Source organism: Megachile rotundata, chromosome 10 (assembly GCF_050947335.1).
Source record: "Megachile rotundata isolate GNS110a chromosome 10, iyMegRotu1, whole genome shotgun sequence".
Taxonomy (NCBI): domain Eukaryota; kingdom Metazoa; phylum Arthropoda; class Insecta; order Hymenoptera; family Megachilidae; genus Megachile; species Megachile rotundata.
The window spans coordinates 5,747,650-5,766,277 of record NC_134992.1 but is presented as its reverse complement, the minus strand read 5'-3'; the positions used below and the strand labels follow the sequence as shown (position 1 = coordinate 5,766,277).

Below are 18,628 nucleotides of genomic sequence, written 5' to 3'. Positions count from 1 at the left end.
AATTACATAAACAATGATTGTAACTATACTTTAAATATAACAAAAAAATAAGGTATTGCAATAGTTTATTAAATGCTATTAATTTAATTATTTCCACGATAATATAAGTGTTTCTTACAAAATAAATATAACAGAACAATCACTAAAATTCTAAGTATAATTTGAGTAATAATTTAAATAATAAATAATAAATAACATAATAAATAATAATTTAAACAGAATAAAAACATAAATTATTACAAAAATTTAGTAATTTCTATTAAATTGGTTATTATAAGTAATTACAGCAATTTCTTAATTACTATTAAATTAGTTAATTAATTTTAACACCTGGGAATTCAAAAAGTTAGGTCAGAGTTAGATGAAACGTGATTTTTTGTTTATTTATTTTACACAGAATTACGTACAAGTTACTTGCAGTGGTCTCATTTACACAAATATACAGAACATGTATGCGTTAATTACCACGTGGTCCCTGCTCTTGCAAGAACAAAATATGTATTATTGTACACATACGATGAACTTGATCATTTCTCCAGATCCTAAATATAGTATAATTCAAATATTATTTAAATAAAATTAAACAAATGATAATCGAAAGTTGTATCGATATCATTTGAAACAATTATATAGAACTTTGTTTCCATATTATAATTTTATAGTTAAATTTTTATAGTTCAAAAGCAAGACTTCATCATTTTTTCACGTAATTCATTGTACAACAAGATTATTAACATTTTTACAACAAAGTTTATCGAAGGAGAATGTTAAAAAATTGATGTCTTTGAACATATTTGTGAATGCAAATTATTGTAGGATATTTAAGAGTGTCATTAGAAGAACAATGTTATAAGAGCAAATATGAAATAGTTAAAACTATTTAACCTTTATTTTCTTTAGTTCTTCTAAAATTCTGCTAATAAATTAATTTATGTTTGAATAGATTGAATTGAGCAGGTGGGAAGAAGCATGTGATCAAAGTGTAAAAATTTGCAAATTGGAGATTTGGAAATTTTAGGATTTAGAAACTTGAAAAAAATTGGAAAATTTGGGAAATAAGAAATTTGGGAACTGGGGAAACTGAGAATTCGGAAAATTGGGAAATTGGAAATTTGAGAATTTAGGAATTTAAGAATTCGGAAATTTGAGAATTTGAAAGATTAAGAATTCGGAAAGGTGGAAATTCGGAAATTTGAGAATTTGGAAGATTGGGAAATTGGAAAATTAGGAATTCTGAAATTTTGGAATTCGGGATATTGGAAAATCAGGAAACTGAGAATCCGGAAAATTAGAAATTCTAAAGTTTATGAATTCCAAATGATTAGAATTTCGAAATTTTTAAATCCAGAAATTTAAGTACTTGAAAATTTTTTAATTTCACAATATGACAAGTTGCTAATTTAAAAATTCCAAATTAGTAAATTTGAAATTAAAATTTACTTACAAAAATACTCTTAAATATCCTATAAAAACATTTTGAACGCCAAGAATGTTCAAAAACAACAATTTTTCAACATCTCCCTTCACACAGAGTACATTTTCATACGAATTTACGCACGAGTACATTTCTTTCTCTTGTGGCAGTTATAAAATCCTTACATGGTCTCATTATTTTGCAATATGAAAAATAACAATATTCCGTCACGAAATGGGTGCTGAAAGTCGTAGAAAAACCGATATAAAAGAACCGCAGCTAATCGCGACTGTAACAAAGGATTAAAAAATCGTGTAGAAAAGTATAGAAACACCTTCAAATATTTGTATCGAATGATACAGTTGATATCGTCGAAATGGGAAGTCGAGGTACAGTACACTCTCGTTATATTACCATCTCCTACAATTTATATGTATTTGCATTCGATAATATATTAAATTGTTCAAAATTTTTTAATGCAAATTATTAAATTTTGTTTGTAAATTGCAAGTTTTGAAATGCTGTTTGTAAATTACAAGTTTTGACATTTTGTTTGTAAATCACAAGTTTAACATTTTTTTGTAAGTTACAAGTTTAAAAATTTTTTGTAAATTACAAGTTAAAAATTTTTTTTTTGTAAATTGCAAGTTTTTTAATTTTGTTTGTGAATTGTAAGTTTTTTTATCTCTGTATTCTATGGAGACGAGAGTCACCAGTGTATTAGGATATTGTAAACATGGCGATATAACGAGAGTCTATTGTATAATTGAAGACAGTTTAAACACTTTTGGCATTTCTTTGGATACCAAGCGACGATTTCGACTTTTCTTCGGAGGAAGCTTCTCCTCTGACAGTGAATGTCACGTAATATTTTTTTGTACGATCTAGCTTTTCAGCTGGAAGAGCTATTATCTGCTTCTCTTCCCCATGCGTTACTTCCACCTGAAAAAAAATATTGAAATATCTTTTATCAAAATGAAATAAATATATTTTATAACTCTGACTGTTTACCATTTTTCAAGTTTCAATTAAATTGATAATTAATAAAAATAAAAAAAAAACACGACAAACAGCTCATAATATTGTTCAAAGGGCTGCTAACAAAATAATGTGGTATTAATAACTTATTTCATTATTAACATTATTTATAGGAAATTCAGAAAGATCAAAAACATAAGATCACAATAATGAAACTTTCTGTCCAGAATGGCTTCTCGATATAGTTAAGATTAATATTTATTGAGGTATTTGAATATTACCGTCATTTGTCCCTTTCCACGGCTCTCTATCTTCGGAAGAAGATCCGCTTGTTCTTGGCCGCCTCCACCTACTGCAATTATAATCTACAATCACAATAGGGAAACTGACTCCTTTTGAAATTCTTCTGAATTCAATTCTTGCATTCAGTATTCCATTTCAGAAGTATTAAATATATGTATCCACTAATAAGCATGGTCCATTATTTCATTTTTACCAATTTACTACATATTAAACCTAATCTAAACAGTCTGTCTTATGTAAAACTCTATATACTTTGATAAAAAAATATATTATCGAACTATCTCTTGTATATTCAAAAATCGAATCGTTTACTTTAGCAACATAAAATTTAAGAAACTATTCTGAAATGGAATTCTGAAATTCATTTTTAACAAGACACTAAAACGTACGATATGTATACGCAGGAAAAGAGGTGTAAGCACTTGTAGCATGATGACAGCGATGAGTCTTCTGAGTACATTGTTTTGCTTCCGTACAAAAGTCTGGTGTAGCTGGTCTTTTTTGAAGCTTTCTGAGTTGGTCGTATAAGAAGGCCTCGAAGTGCCTAATAAAAACGTTCAACTAGTTAAGTATTGATTTTGTATCAGTGTTCATTAAATTGATGTGCTATGTACTCTGACAAAATACTACTTTCATTTCTACTGTTAGCAAAATACTACTATTAGCAAAACACTGATTTAATGTTCTACTATTCTATTAAATTGCTTTTGCGTTCTATTATTTTATTAAACTACTTTCATTTTTTATTTTTCTACAATTAACCCTTTGCACTCGAAAGGTGACACACTCAAAATTCGGTTTAATAGAGCAATTTAAAATCATTATTTTTTAACTAATTTATAGCGTTATATATGTGATCTATAAACATAGTGAAACAGACAGAAGTGACAATTATAGAAATAATAGAAAAATAACAACTTTAAAGAACGTCATCAAATTTTTCGATCAGAAGGTTTTAAAGTCGCCATTTGCAAATTTGCAAGACGTCAATAACAAAAATACCTCCGAGTGCAAAGAGTTAATTTAATACTTTGTCGAATGTCAAATAATGAATTTTAAAATACAGTAAATTTGTCATGACATATAAATTATGAAGATCATTAGAGAAGTTTAATATTTTATGAATAATGACCTAAACGTTAAGGGTTGGTCATATTTTGCTACTCCGAGGGTGGGCCCAGACATACCAGCCTTATGGAATGCATCTACCTGTAAAAATATGTGAATATGTAATAATAAATTTGTTTAAATTGATTATAAATATTACAATGGGATAAGATTGCATTTTGTTCGAATGAATATGTCTAAAGACATTGAACAGTAATTTTAAGTTCTGGGAAAAATAGTATGTAAACTCTCGTCATATTGTACCGTTAAGAGTTTAAAAGAGATGCAACTAGGAGTTTTAACTAGAGTGGACTAGTTCCCACAGTTTTGTAAAATTTGAAAATCCCGATTTAGAAATGTAGATTTTGAAAAATTGGGAAATTTAGGAATTTGAGAATTTGGTATTTGAAAATTGGAAGATCTGTAAATTTAGGAGTTTGAGAATTTTGAAACTGAAATTTTGGAGATTTGGAAATTTAGAAATTTGGAAATGTGGACAGATACACAAATTAAAATATTTAAATATTTACGAAAATTAAACCTAGTACTTCAAAAATTAAACACTGGAAAATTTAATAATCTAACAACTCACTTTTTAGAAATTTAATAATTTCTCAATTTATAATCTTGACAGTTTTATCACATTTAACTCTTATCATGTAGATATTCTACTTTCCTTTTTTCTTGCGTCCCTTAAACTGCCATAGTCATATAACATGCAATATAACGAGAGTACTATATTTACTGCTACTTTCACCATTCCAAATACATTAACTCTAACAATTATTACCTGTCTCTTAACCAAAACCTGTTCATTCGCTCTTCCATGGCGTATCTGCAGTCTCTTCAATTCCATCAACTGAAAGAAAATTTTCCTTTCAAGATGATATCGTCGCAAGCTAATTTGTACGTCTCTCGTAATGGTGTCCATGTTAAGTGCCTGTTGTTTCGCACTGTTTGGACAACATTTCATAATTCTTCTTCTTGGTATTCTTGATACTCTGGGACTGGGTTCTATTCCGCTATCTCGGCCACCGCTGTCACGTCGTTGTTTTCCTTGCAGTCGATTTGTTCTACTTTCTGGCGGACTTTGAACTCGTGTGAGGCGAGTACGGCTACCGGATTGCACCTGTATAAGACAATTAAAAAATAATTTAGCATATACATTTTACATACTTCTATTCTTATAAACTTTTACATATACACTTTATACAACTAGTAGTCTTTGTATAACTCGTAGTTCTGTGAGGACCAGGTGTCTCACATGAATTCGAATATTTATACTTAAAATTTGGAGAACATACTGTAAATATATACAGGTAGAATAAAAATGAAATATAGAGATTTTGAAGTCATAACAAACGATTAAATGTGTCTGAAATTATTGAGAAGTTATTGAACATGATTATTGTAGATTTCACGACGACTCACGTCAATGACGACCAAGTATTGTCGTCAACGATGAGTTATACATACATAAAGCTTTTAACGTGGTTCCAGTCGATTCTACGTGTAAAAAGCTATCAAATATGATATTGAAACACGGTATTTATAATTTCGGCGACAATCGACGAACAACAGATTCCTGTCGTCGAATTGCCACCAAAATCTATGCAGCTGTGAAGTGTTACAAGTCTAAAAATTTCAAGTGAAAAGACCTGTAGCGTGGTGCAGACAAATAAACAAAGACAAATCAAGTCGTCTCAGCATCACTACGTTCCGCAACAAACTTAACTTATTTAATAATTTTGAAAAAATTCTTTACCTGAGGCAACGAGTCTCCAGCCGTAGTTCTGCAAGTTTCAGGACCACCTCGAGAAGTTTCCTCTTCACTAGTACTCGGTAAAACTCTCACAACACCAATTTCATTATCTTCTTCCGGTTCCGTTTCGTGTTCACCATCGTCTCCAATAGCGTCTCTGATCTCTTTCTCGATTTCTTCGTCCTCTTCGTCCCATTCTGGACTCTCGATCACCGCAACTATAGCGCTTCTATCAGGAGAACGTTCTTCGGAACTTTCGAATAAGCACTTTTTCGATGAGGATTTAGAAACTGATCGTCCACCTTTTCTGAGCTTGCCTGTCGAAGGTCTGGATCGTCTCGCCTGCGCCGATTTTGGAGAACTTGATGAGCTTTCGTCGATGTATCGAAAACTTTCTCCTTCTGGAAGAATGTGGATGATTTGATGGAAAGTTGAGGCATTGAGGAGATAAAAATATTTTAGCGATTTTTGTGTCGTGTGTATCTCATTTCATTTTTGAATTATGGGGTATTGTAGCTTTAGAATTCTGGAATTTGGGAAATTTGAAATTTTGAGTTTTTGCATTTTTAGATTTTCAGATTTTTTGATTTCCAGTTTTTTGAATCTTCGGATCTTTAGATCTTTGAATTTTTGGATTTTTGGATCTTTGGATGTTTGGATCTTTGGATCTTCGGATCTTTGGATTTTTGGATTTTTGAGAATTAAAAATTTTAGAATTTTAGTTTTATAACTTTGAAACCTTGAAATTTTTGGATTTAAAAGCTTTTTAATTACTGAATTGTGGGATTATTGGAACTTTATAGAATTTTATAGTTTTGGAACTTTAGAAATTTGAGATTTTCAATTTTGAAATTTTTGAATTCTAAGATCTTGGTAACTTTGAAACTTTGGGAATTTGGAAATTATAAGACTAGGGAATATCGGAATTGAAAATTTTTGAATTATTGAATTCTGGAACTATTGAAAACTTGAAATTGTAAGATTTTGGAACTTGAAATAGTGAGATTGGATCTTGAAACAGTGAGATTTTTAAATTTTATCATTTGGGAATTTATAAATTCTAAAACTTTTGAAATATTGGAACTTAGGAATTTTTGAATTTTTGATCTTTGAAACTGTGAAATTTTTTTAACTTTGAAATATAGGATTATATTGAAGGAATTATTAATTGTTAATTAATGAGCCACATTAACTTCTATAAGTAGAAAACTTCTGTATACCTCCTTCATCTAATGGTCCACATATTTATTTTACTCTACTTCAAATCTATCATACCAAAAACTCGATGTGAACATTCATCCATAAAAATTGAAGAATAATCTTAACAACTCACCTGTCGCCAATGCATCTTCCACCGGATGTTTATGCTTTTTATCCTCGTCATCCTTTTCCTCCTGCACCTGTGTTCCTTGAACAGCTTCCTGTTCAACAGACATCCTCCTTTTCGAAACACTCGATGCATCCATCACCGACTTGTCCTCTTCTTTCGATGTCTCCGAAAATTCAACCGATTTCCTCAGCGCACTATCAGTTTGTTCTTTCTCATCCGATTCTTTGCTCAAACTCTTCTGCACCGTACTTACTTCCTCCTTCACTTCGCTTTCAGTAACATTTTCTTCAATTCTCTGGGTTTCTGACGTTTCATCCACGGACGACTTTCTTGTCTTCTCTGAAATTTTCACGGAGACCTTCTTCGAGATAGATTCTCGTCTTTTACCGGCTTCTCTTCTCTTTCGACTGCTGCCACTCTTTTTGGGACTCTCATCGGATTTCGAGGATGAAGATTTGGATTTAGATTCGTCGGTGGATGCTCTTCTTTTATCAGTTTCGGATTTGAGTTTTGGTTTACTTTTGGCGTCCTCTGACGTGGATTTCTTGTCTTCGTCTTCTGACGGTGGAACGTCTTCGACAGCTGTTCTCGGTGTGGTAGCTTCGCTTTGGGAGTCTTTCTGGCTTGATTTGCTTGTTTCTTCAGAATCGTCGTGGTCTTTTTTCAACGTGTGTTCGGACATGTCAGTTTTCTCGCTGTGAGTATCTTGGTCGAGATTCTCGTCAGGTTTTATGGACTTCGAGGCTGAGTCTTCTTGTTGACTCGGTTGTTGCTGAGAATCCGAGGCACTTTCTGATTCGGTTGGCTTGTGTGCGTCTAACCTGCCTGGAAAGAGGACTCTACAGAAAATTGATAGAAAATTTTTAAAAGCTACAAGTTTGATTGGTATAAACGTGGGATGGGATTTTAAGATATAGCAAAGTTTTGTATGGAATTTACACCAGAATTTACTTTTGTATCTACTATTGTATCTATAGTGTATTCACTGTTTATTAGATATTTCGAAATTTAAAAGTTTTTAAATTTCACATTTTCGAATTTTTAATTTGTTAAATTTATAGATCTTTAAATTTAAAAATGTTTAAGAAACGTTTAAAGTCCTAAATGACTAGATTATCAAATTAACAAATTTACGAATTCTACAATTTTAAAGTTTCTAATTTTCAAACTCAGAAATTTCAGTTATCAAGCTCTACAATTTCCAAATTTTCATACTTTCACTTTTCCAGTTTTAAAATTTCTCAAATTTTTTAAATATAAAAGATCTCAAAAATTTTCTAAATTCTCTAAATATTCTAAATTTTCTAAATTTAAAAAATTTTTTAGTTTCCGTCAATTTTATGAATTTTCTAAGTTTCCTCAATTTCTTTAATTCTCTCAATTATCACTATTCCCACAATTTCCACATTTTCCTCATTTTTTCAATTTTAAAACTTTCTTAAATTTTTTCCGTTTTTCAGTTTTCCCTATTTCTCTGAAAATCAAAATTTTCGAGTCCCTATATTTGCTTATATCTAAGTAATCAAATGTCACAATTACCAAATATTTAAAAATTATCAAATACCTAAATTTCTACGTAACTATATCTTCAAATTTCCAAAGTTTTTCAAAGCCATAATTTATGAATTTCTAAATTTCTAAATTTCTAAATTTCTAAATAACTAAATTATTAAATCCCTAAATGACTAAATCCTTAAATTACCAAAATTCCCAAACTATCAAACTGTTGAAATCCTAAATTTCCAAATTGGTATATCTCCAAATTACCAAACCCCTAAATTATCAAATCCTTAAATTATCAAATCCCTAAATTATCAAACCCCCAAATTATCAAATCCCTAAACTATCAAACCCCTAAATTATTAAATTCCGAAGGTACCATATCCCTGAATTATCAAAATTACCACATCTCCTAATTTTTTAAATTTGCAGCCCCCACGAATATTTATATTTCACTCTTATCAAGTACCCAAATGTTCAAACTTTCAATATTCTCAAATTATCACATCGCCAATGGGACCAAAATCCCAAATCTCCAAATTCTGTTGCATACAAATACCTAAATAACCAAACATTCAAAATTCTCAAATCCTCCTAACGCATTTCAGAATTCAAACCTTTCATCTCGATTATCATCACGTATCAAATTAAAACAATATTTATCACAAAAACTATTTATCACTTTCTACGTTCTAAGTTTTACCTTTTTCTCCCTTATCCTGTTGCGCCTCTTTCTCTTCCTTCGAGGACACTTCACCTTTCTCATCCTGATCTACCTTTACATCTTTCTCCACATCTTCACTCACTTGTCCATCCTTTTGATCATCTCGACTCTCCATCACCTTCTTCTCTTTTTCCTCCCTTTTTACGTCTTCCTCCCTTTGCGTCTTCTCTAATATAGCCTGCTGCCTCATTTCTTCTACGTCCTTCCTCAAACTAGCAGCCTTCGTCACCAGATTACTACGCGACTCGTCGCTTTGCTCAACGATGTCGTCCATTTTGTTCACGCTAGTTGCGTCTTTGGCCACTTGCTCAATCTCTATCGTTTCCGTTCTTAACCTGTCATCAAAAGTGACCTCCTTCGAGGTCTCTATTATAGATTTAGGTGTGTCTGGACCTTGGTCCTTGTGCACCATGGCGGTCACTATAACTCGTTCGACGGTTTCCTGACTGGTGCTGTCAGTCACATCTCTGCGATACCGATTTTCGATTATTTTACCTCCGTTCGCTTTGTCCTCCTCCATCGAGGTCCTCGGCGTTTCTTGCGCTTGGAACTCGGACTCCTTTGACCCTTGTTCCTTGTCGAAGGATTGCATTCGATCGGTCGTGCTCTCGCCGTTCTCAGACGTTTTCGGTCTGCTCGACTTTGACTTTCTTCTCGTGCTGCAACGAGTTTTCGTGAACTTCGTCTCCTTCGAACTTTCTCGTGGTGTTTTCGATCTTCTTCCGGACACCATTTTCTCACATTTTTTCTCCAACGATTTTCTTACCACCACTACTTCGAGGCTGTCGTCGCTCACGCTCTCGTCCTCTTCGTCGTCTCTTCTTGATTCTTCCCTGTCTTCGGTACCGTTGCTTTTGTTCGATTTACTGTCACGCGACTCGTATTTTTGCCTGGAAGTGTCTGCTGCGTTTTCGTAACTGTCTGACTCTATGGACGACTCGCTGGAATGTTTGGATTTGGTCGACCGTTTTTTACTTCTTTTTCTTCTTAACTTGTGGCCCTCTTCGTATCTGGAACATTTAGGCGTTTAATTAAAATCTTTGGTATTCATCATTTTGTTGTGTTCCGCTTAAATTAATTTGTTATTGTATTCAGGAAATTTGAACTTTGAGGTATGTGGCAATCTAGGGACATAGATAATCAGGTATTTATTATAGAACAAATTTATTATAGATAAGTAGCAAATAATTCAAATAAATTAAAGTTAGGGAACATTTTACCGTGCCGATTCACTGCGTGCTCTTCTTTGATGATCCTTCTTCGAAGACGTTTTCGACAACCTAACTTCTTCTTCGCTGAAACTTCGACTATCTTGACGCGCTAATTTCCTCAAATTTCCTCTCCGTCGAGTTCTCTTTTCTATCCATTGTTCTTCGTAGTACAATTCCGGAAGTTTATGACTGTAACTACGTCTACGAGGACTGCTCTCGGTATCGGTGCTACTGTCCATGTGCCTCATTCGCAATTTCGCTGCGAATACTGAAATCAATAGAGTGATAATTTAGAACATGTGAAATGTTAAAAATTTATAATACGATATTATGTTCAGTATTGTTTTATTACGAATGATAGTCGTTAATACAAATACAATGCAGCACTGATGGCAAATCATTACATAAGATATACAGTAGATATTGCTATTTATTGCTATTCGTTTACACTTTCATAAACATCAATATTCAATACTATTTTTATACATATATGACGCATTGTTTACGATATTCTAAACTTGCATATTTTCAAATATTCTAGTTTCCAAATTTACTTTGTTAGCTTTTAAATTTAAGAATTTCAATGATTACAAATTTTGAAAGATTTCCAAATTCTCAATTTCCACACTTCAAATCCCCAAATACCTATATTCCTAAATATTCAAGTTTTTAAATTTCTAAACCAAGCCCCTAGATTTCTATATCTGAAAATCCCCAAAATCGTAAGTCTCCAAATTCCTAAGTTTACAAATTCTCAGATTCTCAAATTTCTGTATTGTCAAATTTTTGGGTTCCCAAATTTGTAAATTCCCAAATTTCTAGCTCACCAATTCCTTATACTCCGAAATTTGTGAATTCCTCAATTCTTAAATTTTCATATCTGTAAATCCCCAATTACCTACGTTTCCAAATTTCAAGATCCCTAAATTCCAGCATCCTTAAATTATTATGTTCCCCAATTTCTAGGTTCCCAAATTCCTAAGATCATTAATTAACATATCTCCAAATTTTTACGTCCTTAAAAATTCAACTAATAAAAGTCCTCTCGCTCCTTCGCCGCCATACTTTTTTAGGAAACTCAAGCTTCCTCTTAACTACAACTTTCCCTTAAAATACGAATACTTTTGAAATCGATAATAATTTGTATCAATTACAGATTTCACAAAATGTTACATTCAAAATACAAGTATTACCAAACTACATCTGAAAAAGTCTCAGTAAATACGTATGTACCTAACCTGACCTTTGTTCGGCACAGTCTTCTGCATCCTCAGTTGCTGCGCCGTGGTACCTCCATGCATTTGAATTAATTTTGCGCAGTCCCTGTGACCTCTGTACAACGCTGCGTCCAAAGCAGTCATCAAGTTTCCCTTGCTGGTTCGAAGCACGGCATTAATTCTTGCACCATTGTCTAAAAGGACCTTGCACGCGTCTAGATGTCCATGAAGAGCCGCCACGTGTAACGGTGTTTTGCCATCGTGCGTGGCGACGTCTAAAGTGCTAGGACGTTTCTTCGCCAGCCATTTTATTAACTCGATTCTACCGGATGCCACGGCTTCGTGGGCTACCCCTGTTCCTCGAACGGTTCTTGCGTAGAGGGAACCGCCATGTTGCGCAAGAATTTTTAGCGTCTCTAGTTGACCTTTGGCTGCTGCGCAAAGTGCTGGGCTGGAAGGTTAGAAATTTTTTGAAAATTAAATACATGTGGGAGTCATTTAATGTATTGTGGTCTAGTGTTTAGAAAGACTCGAGTACTCACTTATTTTTTGATGGTTAGAGAAGGAAGAAGTTGATTATTGTATAATTCGTATTGTTATTTAATATTATTGTTTGGGTAATTAGCAGTTCATTGGATTTTAGATAATTAGGATTTTGGTGTAGGAGAGGTACATTAATAGCAACTAATCTGCTAGTTTTAGTAATAGTGTCAATGGTCGACGTAATGTATGATTTTTGGTAATTTGGAAATTCGGAAATTTCAGAATTCGGGAATTTCAGGGTTGAAGGATTTGAAACTTCTGAAGATTCGTAAATTGATTGATGAGATTGGAAACTTGGTAATTTACGCACTTGGAGATTTGGAAATGTGAGAATTCGAAAATTTATGTACTCGAAACCTTAGAAATTTGTAAATTTGAGAATTTATACATTTAGAAATTTGGAAATTTAGAATTTGAAAATTTATGCATCTGGAAATTTGAAAACTAGAAAATTTGGATAATTCAGAATTTATAAATTCGGCCATTTATGTATTAACAAATTTGAAAACTTGAGAATGTGAAACTTTGAAAATGTCGATATTTATAATACAATGTTTAAATTTGATGAGTCAAATATGTAGAACATATAAGAGGCCATAATATTATAGTGTACAAAAGTTAGGTTAGGTCACCATTTGAATACAATATTCTAATCACAATTATATATTCTCATCTTCTTTTCATTTGGAACTTCATGACTTTTCCAATAATTCTGACTTAATTTTAACAATTTTAACAATTACACTTTAAAATTTTCCAACACTTACGTTCTTCCTTTCCGATCCTGACGATTAGGATCAGCTCCCAATTTAAGAATCAAAGCCGTGGCATCAGCATGACCGAGAGTGGCAGCATAATGCAGAGCCGAGCATCCATTATCATCAACATGATCTGGATGAGCACCGCAAAGGTTTATCAAAGCTTCAACACATCTTGCGTGTCCTCTGGACGCGGCACAGTGCAGAGCTGTGAGGCCATCTTTGTCTGCAGCTCCTGCGGCAGCTGAACCACCTGCTCTATATTTTAATTATTGTTTTTAGTATATGAAATCACATAACAAAACAGCCATTTTTAGAAATTTTCTGTTTTAACAATCATCTTTTTATTTATAATAACTATGATCGGAAATTTAATTCTACGCAATGTTAAAGTAAATTCTGTAGGGTGTTTCAATAAGCTTTATAGGCTGTTCGAATAAATTTTACAAAGTGTTTCAATAAATTCTACAGGGAGTTCTAATCAATTTTACAGGGTGTTCCAATAAATTCTACAGGTCGTTCCAATAAATTATGTATAATGTATTTTAATCAATATTACTGCGTGTTTCACTAAGTTTCACAGAACGTTTCAATAAATTCTACAGGGTGTTCTAGTCAATTTTACAGGATGTTCCAATAAATTTTACAGGTCGTTCCAATAAATTATGTGTAATGTATTTCAATCAATATTACTGCGTGTTTCACTAAGTTTCACAGAACGTTTCAATAAATTCTACAGGGTGTTCTAGTCAGTTTTACAGGGTGTTCCAATAAATTCTACAGGTCGTTCCAATAAATTATGTGTAATGTATTTCAATCAATATTACTGCGTGTTTCACTAAATCTCGCAAGACGTTTCAATAAATTCTACGAGGTATTCTCATTCTATAGGTTGTTGCAACAAACTATACAGTGTGTTTCAATCAATTGTACAAGACATTTTAATAAATTGTACATGGAATTTCAAAGCATATACAAACTATCAATATTAATTAAACAGAAATGATAGAAAAAATATGTGTGATGGCATTACTTTTGATGGCAGTCAGTTTATACGATGTAAAAATAAAAAAAATATGAATAAATTGACTTCCATTTTAAAATTAATTGTCGTTATAATAAGATTGCTAACTTTGTCTTAATAATCATTAATATCACTTGATTTATGTTCGCAGTTGTAATAATGTAATAAACCACCATAATTTATAATAAGAAAAAATTTCTTGTTCCACAAAGAAAATTGAAGAATAGGAAACAACTATTTCCACGAAAAAACTGAAGAATAAGAAAAATCTGTTTTCATCAGAAAATTGAAAAAAAAATTAATTACTTGTTTTCACAAAGAAATTGAAGACCGAAGAAAATTATTTTCATTAAGGAAATTAAGTTCTACCTAGCCAAAGCCAAGACGGCCTCAACGCTGCCAGCACTCGCTGCCCACAAAATCGGCTGTCTTCCATCCTCATCTTTCGCGTTCACATCGGCTCCAAATTCTAAGAGTGTTTGTAAAACTCGCAAACCAACTTTTTTGGGTACCGCAAGCTCGGCAGTAGCGGCTGCACCGCAGCACTGAGCAGCATAATGAAGAGGAGATCCACCACGAAGATCAGGTGTTGATGGTCGAGCACCTGCTGCTAACACCAGGCGAACACATTCTGTTTCTCCACATACTAGACAACAAATGCAGAATTCATGCTGTGAGTAAGTATTTCTAATGCTTTTTTAGTATATTAGTTATTAAGGCGGATGATTTGTTTGAGAGGTTAGGTTATAGGTTAATTAGAATAGAGAAAGGAAAGAAAAATTGAGATTAGAAGTAAGAGGAGAAATAGAATGGAAGAATGGAAATAATTTTTATGGGGGAATTTGAGAGTTGGATGTTTTGAAGTTTTAAAATTTTGGAATTTAAGAATTTTTAGATTTGGGGACTTGCAAATTTAAAAATATAGAAATTTATAAATTTAGGAAGTTTTAAACTTACAAAGGAAATTATGCAACTTTAGAGTTTAGAAGAGTAGAAATTTGGTAGTTTGGAGGTTTGGTACTTTGGAAGTTTAAAATTTGAAAACAATGAAATTTTGAAATATAGGCATTTAGAAATATGGAATTGGGGAATTGGGGAATTGGGGAATTGGGGAATTGGGGAATTAGGGAATTGGGGAATTCGGAATTTGAGAAATTGAGAATTTGGGAAATTGGGAATTTGGGAATTTGGGAATTTGGAAATTTGAAAATTTGAAAATTTGCAAATTTGGAATTTGGGAAACTGAGAATTGGGGAAATTGGGAATTTGAGAATTTGGAAATTTGGGAATTTGGAAGTTTGCTAATTTGGAAGCTTAAAAATATGGAAATACTGAAATTTTGAAATACAAAAATTTAAAAATTTTTAAATGCAGAAAAATAGAAACGTAGAAGTTTGAAAATGAAAGTTTACAAATTGTGAAAACTATTAAACAATAAATTAATCAATGTAGAAATACAGATAATCAAACTCCAAACGATCAAGTTACCTTACTCTATCGTTCATAATCAGTTAATCAAGATCCTCCTGTTCTGAATTTTCTTTCAAACCCTCAAATACATCAAATATAATAAAATCTAATCGAGATCCTCTAAAACCGGCTTCAGATTACGTATAATAATAACAGATAAGATATTATCAATGTAAATTGAGAACACACCGAAGACGTGCTGATATTAAGCGATAAAGTGGGCAAGTAGGTCGGGAACGTTATCTTGCGAAGTTTCTTTCTTTCGTCGCTGAAATTGCTTTCTTCATAATTAAGACAACCCAGGCGCAGATCGAATCACCGATGCGAACTTTTTTTCTCGATACCATAAAACAGACGAATGAACACAAGACCAGGCAATTCCGGCGTGAGGTAATAAATCTTTGGTCATTTGAATACACCAAGGACGACTATGGTCAATCTCGTGGATTATCTCGGCTTGAGTCTTGCGTGTTCTTTGGCAAACCGGAATGACGTCACCTCAACTGACCCACTAACTTTAACTGACCAATACGCTCCTTACTTTACCGGAGATCGACAGAAAAGATACCTTAGTTAATTCACAGTTTTGGAAGTCTTCTGAGAAGTGAACTTAGTTTATGAATTAAACTTTTACCGAGAAGGTTTCTGTCGAAATTGTGGATGTCTATTTTTACTTTAAATGGTGATTTTTAAGCCGATCGCGATCGATCATGACATCGATATTATCAATGGTTGGTGTCACTCTTTGGAGGAGATAAAACTTACAAATTGTCTAATTTGGAAATTTATGTATTTGCGAATTAAGAAGTTTTATAATTTTTAAATATACGCTTCTGACAAAGTGTGAATATTTAGTAGTTTATTAATTTTTTAATTTCAGGATTTACGGACTTAGATAATTTTTACATACTGCAATTATAATTACTATGATTTAATTAAGTATTAGTCAAAATTATCATTTAATTAAATTCTCTAATAAAAAGTCCATAATTTAATTAAGTTCTCTAATCAAAATTACCTCTAACTCTAAAATTAACTCTAATTAAAATATTAATTTAATTAAAGTCTTTAATCGAGAGACCATAATTTTAAAAAGTTCTCCAATTAAAATAACAACAAATTAAATAAGCACTTGAATGAAATTTATTAAAAGTCTCAACAAAAGTCACCATAATTAAAAACAGAAAATCCGACGGCCATCACCCTTAACAGCAGCTCATTTATTACCACTTAAATGTCACTTATGCACGCGTGATCGACACGCAGTTAACCTTTCACTTAAACAAGCAATTAACCCTTCACGCTATCGATTCTACATGCCAAAAAAAGGCGTAACAAAAGAAACATTCTCGGAAGTGGTCAGCACATTTAGAAATGACCATAAATTCTAATGGCATGCTGGCCCTGACCCAGAATATTCTGAAAAGAAATTTTGACGTAATAACGCAAAGAGTTAAACCTGCGGTAATTTACATTTAATTTTTAAACGCATTTTCGCGTGATCGTGTAAGAATAATGGAAACGTACCAGTAGCCCAATGAAGGACACTGTGTCCTTCCAAGTCCTTGGCGTTCACATCGGCACCGTTCGCTAATAAAACAGCCACGAGTTGCGTGTCGCCGGCGATCACTGCCAGATGAAGAGGAGTGTGTCCTTCAGCATCCGGTGCGTTGACCAGTTCCGGTGCCGCCGAGGCGACGGCACCTCCGGTTCCAGCATCCATGCAATAATGCAAAGCGCTCCTTAAGGTGCGATCTCTGTATCCGATCGTGTCTTCTTGTTCTTTCAACAGTCTTAGAACCCTTGCTCTGTCGCCTTGTTGGCAGGCATGCATCAAAGGTGTTGCGCCGATTTGCAGTACTCTGTAACAATTTGTGGATGTTTGATTGGACTTGAGGATATAGGTGCGTTTGGATTCGGATTTGAATGTAGGTTGGTGGATTTGGAGATTTGGGAATTTAGATATTTGAAAATTTGGAGGTTTGGAGACTTAAGAATTCAGAGATTTAGGGATTTGGAGATTTGAGAATTTGGGGATTTGAGAATTTAGGTATTTAGGGATTTGGGGAACTGGGGAACTGGGGAACTGGGGAACTGGGGATTTGGGGAACTTGGGATTCGGGGATTTCCGGCTTTGGGGATTTAGGAATTTGGAGATTTGGGAATTTGGGGATTTGGGGATTCGGGGATCTGAGGATTCGGGGATTCGGGGATTTGGGGATTCGGGGATTTGGGGATTCGGGGATTTGGGGATTCGGGGATTCGGGGATTTGAGGATTTGGGGATTTGCGGCTTTGGGGATTTGAGGATTCGGGGATTTGGGTATTTGGAAATTTTTGGGGATTTGGGAATTTGGGGATTTGAGGATTCGGGGATTTGGGTATTTGGAAATTTTTGGGGATTTGGGGATTTGGGGATTTGGGGATTTGGGAATTTAGAGATTTAGGGATTTGGGGAACTGGGAATTTGGGAATTTGGGATTTTGGAATTTTGAGAATCTGGAAATTTGGGAATTTGGGAATTTGAGAATTTTGGAACTTGGAAATTTGGGAATTTGGGAACTTGGGAACTTGGAAATTTGGGAATTTAGGAATTTAGGAATTTGGGGATTTGGGGATTTGGAAATATGGAAATTTGAAAATTTGAAAATTCTTAGATTGAGAGATTTAAAAATTTGGAGAGTTAGAGATTTGGGTATCTGTATTGTGGATTTTAGAATTTAGAGGTTAGCAAATTTAAAGATTTAGGGATTTTGTGATTTAGGGATTTAGGGATTTAGAGATTTCAAGATTTGGCAATTTGGACATTTGAACATTTTGTGATTCAGGAACTCATGGATTTAGAAATCTAGGGATTTACGAATTTAGAGATTTACGGATTCACGGAGTTAGTGATTAAGGGTTCCAGGAATCCATTGATTTATGCATTTGTAGGTTTGTAGATTTTGAGATTTTGAGATTGGTAAAGAGTTTTGTACATTTAAAAAATTAGAAATGTGAAGGTTTAAAAATTTTGGTACTTTTGGAAACTTGGGTATTTAGGAAGTTGATTGGAAATTTGAGGATTTCAAATTTATATATTTAAGAAATTTCCAATTTTTTAATTTCTAAAAGAGAATTTTTTAAAAGAGACTTACAAATTCATCTATTATAAAAATTTGATTATAACAAAAGACCAGTATAAAACAGCAATAAAAATCAATTAATGCCCTATACACTTCACATGTTAACTAATCATTTTCCACTAATCTCTTTCCCACCTCCCCATTGTTCCATTTTCGCAACAAA

General features: G+C 33.1%; 1 protein-coding gene across 2 annotated transcripts in view; it reads right to left on the bottom strand.

The window, feature by feature from the left end:
* Positions 1–336: 336 nt before the first annotated feature.
* LOC100881453 (uncharacterized) overlaps positions 337–18,628 on the bottom strand; it is a 30,561-nt gene continuing 12,269 nt past the window's right edge. Inside the window, exons 3-15 of one of the 2 annotated variants that reach the window (XM_076536328.1) lie at positions 16,869–17,203; positions 14,241–14,517; positions 12,857–13,105; positions 11,573–11,997; positions 10,339–10,597; positions 9,098–10,128; positions 6,898–7,719; positions 5,568–5,965; positions 4,593–4,931; positions 3,828–3,904; positions 3,085–3,239; positions 2,674–2,757; positions 337–2,356 (exon numbers count right to left, since the gene is read on the bottom strand). In XM_076536328.1, coding sequence (XP_076392443.1) covers positions 2,307–2,356; positions 2,674–2,757; positions 3,085–3,239; positions 3,828–3,904; positions 4,593–4,931; positions 5,568–5,965; positions 6,898–7,719; positions 9,098–10,128; positions 10,339–10,597; positions 11,573–11,997; positions 12,857–13,105; positions 14,241–14,517; positions 16,869–17,203 — 4,501 coding nt within the window. In that variant the 3' untranslated portion in view covers positions 337–2,306. The remainder of the gene's footprint in view (positions 2,357–2,673; positions 2,758–3,084; positions 3,240–3,827; positions 3,905–4,592; positions 4,932–5,567; positions 5,966–6,897; positions 7,720–9,097; positions 10,129–10,338; positions 10,598–11,572; positions 11,998–12,856; positions 13,106–14,240; positions 14,518–16,868; positions 17,204–18,628) is intronic. The other variant, XM_012298236.2, reaches the window with a different exon arrangement.